Below are 8,052 nucleotides of genomic sequence, written 5' to 3'. Positions count from 1 at the left end.
AGCTCCGTCAGGAACCTCTCCGGGTCCATCAGGCGCCTGGGGCGGAACCATCTAGGCGGTTCCTCCTCCCTGCGGCGGGGGGGAGCGGTCCGGAAGTCCATCCTGAGGAGTGAATGATCTGACCATGACAGGGGTTCAACAACTACCTCCCCCATTTCCAGATCATTCTGCCACTGGCCAGAGACAAAAATTAGATCTAAAACATATGAAGAACGGTTGCAAGATTTGGATTTGGCTAGTCTAGAGAAGAGAGGCACTAGGGGGGCAGTCTTCCCGTATTTGAAGGGCTGCCACGAGGAGGAGGGGGTCAACTTATTCATCAAAGCACCAGAAGGCAAGACGAGAAGCAACGGATGGAAACTAATCAAGGAGAGAAACAACCTGGAATTAAGGATTTCCAAGTGGCCTCATGCCGGCTGGAAAGAGACAGCCAAAGAGCCAGATGTGGCCCAGGGGCCATAAAATGCCCACATCTGACCTTAAGAGACATATGCATCTCCAACTTTTTTTTTCTTTTATATGTATTGTTCATTTTAGTCATAATATCATTTATCCCTAGCCTATTGTTAACACACTGGCTTCACTTTGAACTTTTTGAATGTTGTTACTAGTAATAATATTATTGATATTGATGATGATAATAATAATAACAATAATAATAATAATATAAAGTTGGAAGTGACCTTGGAGGTCTTCCAGTCCAACCCCCTGCTTAGGCAGGAAATCCTATACCATTTTAGACAAATAGCTGTCCAATCTCTTCTTAAAGACTTCCAGTGTTGGAGTACTCACAGCTTCTGGAGGCAGGTTGTTCCACTGATTAATTGTTCTCACTGTCAGAAAATTTCTCCTTAGTTCTAGGTTGCTTCTCTCCTTGATTAATTTCCATCTGTTGCTTCTTGTCCTGCTGTCCTTTGGAGAATAGCTTGATTCCCTCTTCTTTGTGACAGCCCTTGAGATATTGGAACACTGCTATCATGTCCCCCCTCGTCCTTTTCTTCATTAGACTAGACCAGGGGTAGGCAACCTTGGCTCTTTTATGACTCGTGGACTTCAACTCCCAGAATTCATGAGCCAGCATGGCTCAGCTTGGAAACCTCTCCATTTCTCCTCAGCATAGCTGGCTCAGGAATTCTGGGAGTTGAAGTCCACGAGTCATAAAAGAGCCAAGGTTACCTACCCCTGGACTAGACATACCCAATTCCAGCAGCCGTTCCTTATATGTTTTAGCCTCCAGTCCTCTAATCATCTTTGTTGCTCTTCTCTGTACTTTTTCTAGAGTCTCAACATCTTTTTTACATCGTGGTGACCAAAACTGGATGCAGTATTCCAAGTGTAGCCTTACCAAGGCATTGGTACTTGTACCTGTCTTGATCTTGTATTTTAAATGTTATGCTGAAGAGTATGCCTTATTTTAATCATGATGCTTCTGGCAGAAATAAACAAACTTTGAACTCTTGTGTGTTCAGAACTTCCTTCTCTGTTGCCTATCATTGATGTGGCTGAAGCCTTGCTACACGTGAAGAATGGAGCTTGGTTCCTCTGCCTTTTAGTAGCCAACGTCCCAGACAGTTTTAATGAAGGTATGTTACATGCTTGAATACTTCTTTCGGCAGTGATTTGGTGCGTTGCTGTGTGTTGCAAAAGCACCATCGGTGCGCATCAGGAGGAACATTTGCTGGAGCACATTTTTCAGTAACAGCATTAGAAGGGTAAGATAAAAACAGCTGAGTAGGAACTAAACATACTTATTGCATTCAGTATACGTCTTGAATGCAGTGCATGGACTGCAAATTAAATGAAAAAACGCTGTGTATGTTTCAAAAGACAGGAGAAAGGAAGAATGCAATTCACTTCATCAATAATTCCAGAAAATTGTAAACCTAGGGAACGAGAATGTGGTCCAGCTGGTCAACACAATCACTTCTGAATGCCTTAAGTCAGAGGTTCCCGATGTCATGTGTCTGATTAACGAAACACTTAAAAGGACTTTCAGGCATATTTTTCCCTAAAAGCATTTATTAAGGTTACAGAGACGTCAGTACGGCATGGTGGAAATGCTTAGGTCTGGATCCTTTTCCGTTGTACATACATTCCAAGCATTTTTCCCTGCCTCTATTTTGGGGTCATGGTTCACATCTTCCAATTAACTTGGAAGATGTGATTTACTTCCGGTTTCTTTTCCCCGGGCTTTCACTGTTGCCTGATTTAACTATAAAGATACCAGACAGTTCTGCATATTGTCAAAGCAAGAATATACAGTATTTGCAGCGTTGACATCCGCCCCCCCTTACAAAAAGGACAGATCCTGTAAAGCAACCCAAAGCATATGTTAAGGGTTATCTTTTGGTTTGTTGGGGTGTTTCACATGAAACCTTTTGACCAATCTATTAGCCTTTACTTCACTGGATTTCACCCAGGTGGCTTCGGATAACGGGTATCCCTTCCATTGTACGAGATACTGCTATTTCCCTCTGAAAATTCTAGAGTCAAGAATACGCTTTACTTCACTTCCGTTCTGAAGCCCTGGTGCCCTTTTGGGCACCAGGGACCGGTTCCGGTGGAGAGAGGTTTTTCCATGGTCCAGAGGGTGTGCGGTTTTGTGTGCTACCTGCATCCCGCAGATGGGGCTTTGCTTGTTTTGTGTGGACTGGTTGCTGGCATGCCGGGGCCCAGTACCGGTCCACGGACCAGGGGTTGGGGACCCCTGCCCTAAGTCTTTTTCTGAACCCTGGATAACTCTAGAACCCTTAGATCAGGATGGGTGTCATGGTTCCGACTAATGAAACACTTCAAAGAACTTCCAGGCATTGTTTATCCTAAAAAGTCTTTAATCGTGTAACAAAATGTCGGCACAGCAAAGAATAAAGGATGCCAAGATCTGAAATCTCCACTCCCCGAGCAGTTATTTTGCTAGCATTTTCCCTCCCTTATTTTGCTGTCATAAATCGGGGGGGGGGGGCAAAGGTTCACTTCCATTCTGAAGCCCAGGTAATTACCCTCTGCACATTCTTTCTCCTCCCCTCCCAGCATCATCTGAATTAACTCTAAAAATACCAGACAGTTCTGCATATTTTGTCAAAGCAAGAATATTCAATGTTAGCAGCGTTGGCAATGGGTGGCTGGTCACCTGCATGTGCCCTGCTTCTCCCACCACGGTTTTTGCAACTGGGCCGAGTTGAAAAGCCTTGCAATTCTTTTCTTTTCTTTTTTTTTAATTGGTGGATCGCAGTCTGCAGGGGCTTGATCAAGAACGGCGAGAGGCAAGACGAAGAAAGCTTTGGAGGCCGCCGCAGAACAGATGCGCTGCGTCATCTTTGCAAAATGAACCCTTCCCAGGCGCTGAGGGTCCGTGGCATGGTGGTAAGTCCTCTCACCACTTGTTGTGATAAAAGCGTTGCGATGAAGTAACTTACTCGCCTATTTCTTTTCTGATAGAGGAGAACAATTAGAGCTCAGGGTTGAAGAGCAGGTTTTCTTGGTGCCCTCTGCGCTTGGTGGGTTTCTTGAAGACGTTTCGTTACCAAACTAGGTAACATCGTTATCAACATGTGTTGCTAGTTGCGAAGTCGTGTCCGACCCATCGCGACCCCGTGGACAACGATCCTCCAGGCCTTCCTATCCTCTGCCATCTTCTGGAGTCCACTGAAGCTCACGCCTCCTGCTTCAGTGACTCCATCCAGCCACCTCATTCTCTGTCGTCCCCTTCTTCTCTTGCCCTCCATCTTTCCCAGCATCAGGCTCTTCTCCAGTGAGTCCTTCCTTCTCATTAGGTGGCCAAAGTACTTGAGTTTCAACTTCAGGATCTGGCCTTCTAAAGAGCAGTCGGGGTTGATCTCTTCTAAGACTGACCGGTTTGATCGCCTTGCAGTCGAGGGGACTCGCAGGAGTCTTCTCCAGCACCAGAGTTCAAAGGCCTCCATTCTTTGGCGCTCAGCCTTTCTTACGGTCCAACTTTCACAGCCATGCATTGCAACTGGGAAAACCATGGCCTTGACTATACGCACTTTTGTTGGCAGGGTGATGTCTCTGCTTTTTAGTATGCTGTCTAGATTTGCCCTAGCTTTCCTCCCCAGGAGCAAGCATCTTCTAATTTCTTGGCTGCAGTCCCCATCTGCGGTGATCTTGGAGCCCAGGAAGATAAAATCTGTCACTACCTCCATTTCTTCCCCATCTATTTGCCAGGAATTGAGAGGGCCGGATGCCATGATCTTGGTTTTCTTAATGTTGAGTTTCAAGCCAACTTTTGCACTCTCCTCCTTCACCCACATCAAGAGGCTCTTTAGTTCCTCTTCACTTTCTGCCATTAGAGTGGTATCATCTGCATATTTATCAATATATACACACCATGTTTCCCTGAAAATATCCCTAAAATAAGCCCTAGCTTGATTTTAATGTGTCTGCTTAATATAAGCCCTCCCCCCAAAATAAGCTCTAGTTAAGACCCCGCCCACTTTGTCCCACTGTCTGCTTGTACGAGGTGAGGCAAGGCGCACACGTAAAAATCAAGCTAGGGCGGGGATAGGGGCGTGGAGCTGCCCCACACGCCCCGTACCTGCTTACCTCAGGGCCCCTGCAGCCAGGCCTCGTCATGGCAACAGCAGCAGCAGCCCTGTCCTACAAAAAAGCCTGTGTGGCCGCTGGCCCACTTCTGGTTGCTGGCAATCACTTGTGGCAGGATGCCACGTGACACATCATGCTGATGCTGCTGCTCGCGAAATGATGCCACATGGCACGTTGCAACCAGTGGCGCTGCTCGCGTGCACAATGTGCCACGTGGCACCCTGTGAGCGGCTGCAGAAGAAGCTGGGCAGTGGCGTGACCGGTGTCGGGGTGTGGGAGGTCTGGCTGCAGCAGTCGTGTGGTAAGCGAGTAAGACATCGCCCGAAAATAAGATCTAGTGCCTCTTTTGGAAGGAGATATATATATATATGAACGGATCTTATTTTCGAGGAAACGCGGTACCATCAAAAGAGACAATCAAAAAGCCAAAAAGGAAACAAAAAGATGTAAGCACCTCACCAGCAATTAACACCCAAATTTGCAGAGATTAATGACAAGATTAACACTAAAACCAACAGGCAAGAAACAAACAATACTCCAATCAAGGAACTACCAACTCCGACAATCAAGCTAATAGTCAATCAAAGAACCACCAAGAACATTCCCAACAACACTGACAGGGCAAGCCACTTGTATATAAAATGAGACAAAATCCTACTTTCTAACTCAGGGTTGCAAAAATGGGTCGCCGCGCCTTGGGGCGCAAAAACGGGCTGCCTCCATGCCTTGGGGTACGAAAGCGGGCCACCGCCATGCCTCGTGGCGCAAAAACAGGACGTTGCTGTGCCACAGGGTGCAGAAACAAGGCACCGCACCATGTAAGAATGGGGCAGGGTTAGTGAGTATCATGCGGGCAATAGCCCTGCCCTGTTTGCGGCACGCATGTGCTTGCGGCCTTGTGCGCGCGTGCGCACGCGCACACATGTAAAATGCTTTCCCCCTCCCTTTTCCTGCGATCCGCCAACCGACAAAAGTTGGTGACCTCTGTTCTAACTAGCACTGCTGGTGTTACCTAGTTTGGTACTGAAATATCTGAAAGAAAACAGCCAAGCTCAGAGAACACCAAGGACACCATATTTTCATTTTTTATTATATTAATAAAAATCATGATTTAAAAATAACTTGACAACCGGTGCCCACATTTTTCAGTATTTTCTCACCCATTGTAGTCAGCATGTGCTGTTCCGTGCCCGACCAGTTCTTTTCATTTCTTTCCCCCTTTGCAGAGTAGAGAGATTGGAGAGGAAGGGATTACAAGAGAATAAGCAGGCACAAAATAGGGAGTACATATCAAAACACTGGTGCCAGCAACTGCAAGCTCGTCATCCAAGCAGCCCATTGCATTCTCCATTGTGTGCCTGCTTACTCTCTTATGACCCCTTCCTCTCCAAACTCTCTGTAAGGAATGGGAGAGAAAAAGTCCAAGCGATTTCTGTAGGCAATCTCCCTACGCCTGAACTTTTTTTTTTTTTTGGTCTCCTCACAAAGCTAGTCTGTGAAATTGCTATTTGGTTCAGGGGTGATGTGCAAACTCAACTGAGTTAGCTACATGGTTAAAAAGATGACACTTCCCTAGCACAAGGAACATAAATGTACCTGGTTCTTACGTATGTGTCTTCCAGTAATCTGGCAAGGGAGACAGACACCTGTCGGGAGTAAATTTGCAGCCAAATTTTAAGTCGTTCTTGTTTGCTTAGGTGGAGGAATGTCACTTACCAGGACTTGGTGTGGCTTTGACTTTGGATCACACCAAGAACGAGTTTTCGGAGGATGGCGTCAGTGACCTGGTCTGTTTTGTGAGCGGCTTGTTGCTTGGAACGAACGCCAAAGTTCGGACATGGTTTGGAACTTTTATCCGGAACGGTCAACAGGTGAGAACATCTGTGCTTGATAGAGGAAAAGACCATAGCATAGCCCAGGGATGGTGAACCCTTTAGAACCTTTTAGAAAGCGTACAGAGAAGAGCAACAAAGATGATTAGGGGACTGGAGGCTAAAACATACAAGGAACGGTTGCTGGAACTGGGATTATCTAGTTTAATGAAGAGATGGACGTTAAAGGGAGCCCTCTTTTCCTTCTCTTGTGCAGCGCAAACGGGAGAACATCAGCTCTGTGCTTTGGCAAATGAGGAGGCAGCTGCTGCTTGAGCTGATGGAGATCCTGCCCACCGTCCGCAGTTTGCACATCCCCGAGGAGGCCGAGCAAGAGATGGGACCCAACATCTCAGTCTATTCTGGGCTGAAGGAGGAACATGTCGTCAAGGCCAGCGCCCTCCTGCGCCTCTACTGTGCTCTGATGGGCATCGCCGGCTTAAAGTGAGCAGCCCTTGATCCTCTTCCATGGACTTAGTCATCCTACGACAGTGATGGCGAACCTTTCAGAGACCGAGTGCCCAAACTGCAACCCAAAACCCACTTATTTATTGCAGGGTGCCAGGCGGGCGTGGCCCACTGGGTGGGCGTGGCTGTGGTGGTCATGGCAGATTGGGTGGGTGTGGCCAAGGTGGGCGTGATCACCTTGATGTTGCTCATGGGGAGGGACGCCTGTGGGGGCTGGGCAGGGTTAGGGGAGATCCAGGGGGTCTCTGGCGGGTAGGGCGGTGGGCAGGAGGCTCATCCTGTGGGGTGAGGCGAGGCAAGGCGAGGCAGGGCGGGGGTGCCATTGTCACAGGGCAAGGTGAGGCAGGGGCTGGGGCGGCTGCTGCCTGACACCATCGGCCCCTGCACACAGAGGCCAGTGAGCGCATGGGTGCTGGGATGCATCCAGCCATGTGGGACCTCGGCGAGTTAGCAGGCGGCTGGTTGAAGAGGGACGGTTGCCATCTCCCGGGCATGGCGCGTGTGCCCACAGAGAGGGCTCTGAGTGCCGCCTCTGGCACGCGTGCCATAGGTTCACCACCACTGTCCTACGATGATCATGTTTGCAGGTTGAGTCTCAGAGTTCCCTTAGGTCAGGGGTCCCCAACCCCCGGCCCGTGGACCGGTACTGGACCACGGCATGCCAGCAACTGCTCTGCACAAACAAGCAACGCCCCATCCGTGGGATACAGGCAGCACACAAAACCATGCACTCTCCGGTCCGCAGAAAAACCTTTTTCTGCGGGACCGGTGCCTGGTGCCCAAAAGGTTGGGGACCTCTGGCTTAGGTGGCCATTCATTGGATGGTGACGGTTGAGGGTCAAAATGTGTGGTGGGAAGGTTGTTGGAGGAAAGATCAATGTCGCAATTGGAGCCCACTTTTTCCCATTCAGTTTCTGAACCTTAGCAACTTTAAGAAGGGTGGACTTCAACTCCCAGAATTCCCTAGTCAGCATGCTTTAAGAAGGATGGATTTCAACTCCCAGAATTCCCCAGCCAGCAACCTTTAAGATGGGTGGATTTCAACTCCCAGAATTCCCCAGCCAGCATGCTTTAAGATGGATGAACTTCAACTCCCAGAATTCCCCAGCCAGCATGCTTTAAGATGGGTGGATTTCAACTCCCAGAATTC

At 48.3% G+C, this 8,052-nt stretch overlaps 1 protein-coding gene across 1 annotated transcript in view; it reads left to right on the top strand.

Annotated features, from left to right (window-relative positions):
- Nucleotides 1–8,052, top strand: part of INTS2 (integrator complex subunit 2) — a 52,002-nt gene that overhangs the window by 5,492 nt on the left and 38,458 nt on the right. Inside the window, exons 4-7 of the mRNA XM_015827249.1 lie at nucleotides 1,470–1,583; nucleotides 3,233–3,363; nucleotides 6,261–6,434; nucleotides 6,652–6,878. Coding sequence (XP_015682735.1) covers nucleotides 1,470–1,583; nucleotides 3,233–3,363; nucleotides 6,261–6,434; nucleotides 6,652–6,878 — 646 coding nt within the window. The remainder of the gene's footprint in view (nucleotides 1–1,469; nucleotides 1,584–3,232; nucleotides 3,364–6,260; nucleotides 6,435–6,651; nucleotides 6,879–8,052) is intronic.

The sequence above is a fragment of the Protobothrops mucrosquamatus genome, unplaced genomic scaffold (genome assembly GCF_001527695.2).
Source record: "Protobothrops mucrosquamatus isolate PMUCROS unplaced genomic scaffold, P.Mucros_1.0 scaffold3574, whole genome shotgun sequence".
Lineage (NCBI taxonomy): Eukaryota > Metazoa > Chordata > Lepidosauria > Squamata > Viperidae > Protobothrops > Protobothrops mucrosquamatus.
The sequence above is the reverse complement of the archived record's forward strand: the minus strand, read 5'-3'. Positions and strand labels throughout refer to the sequence as shown.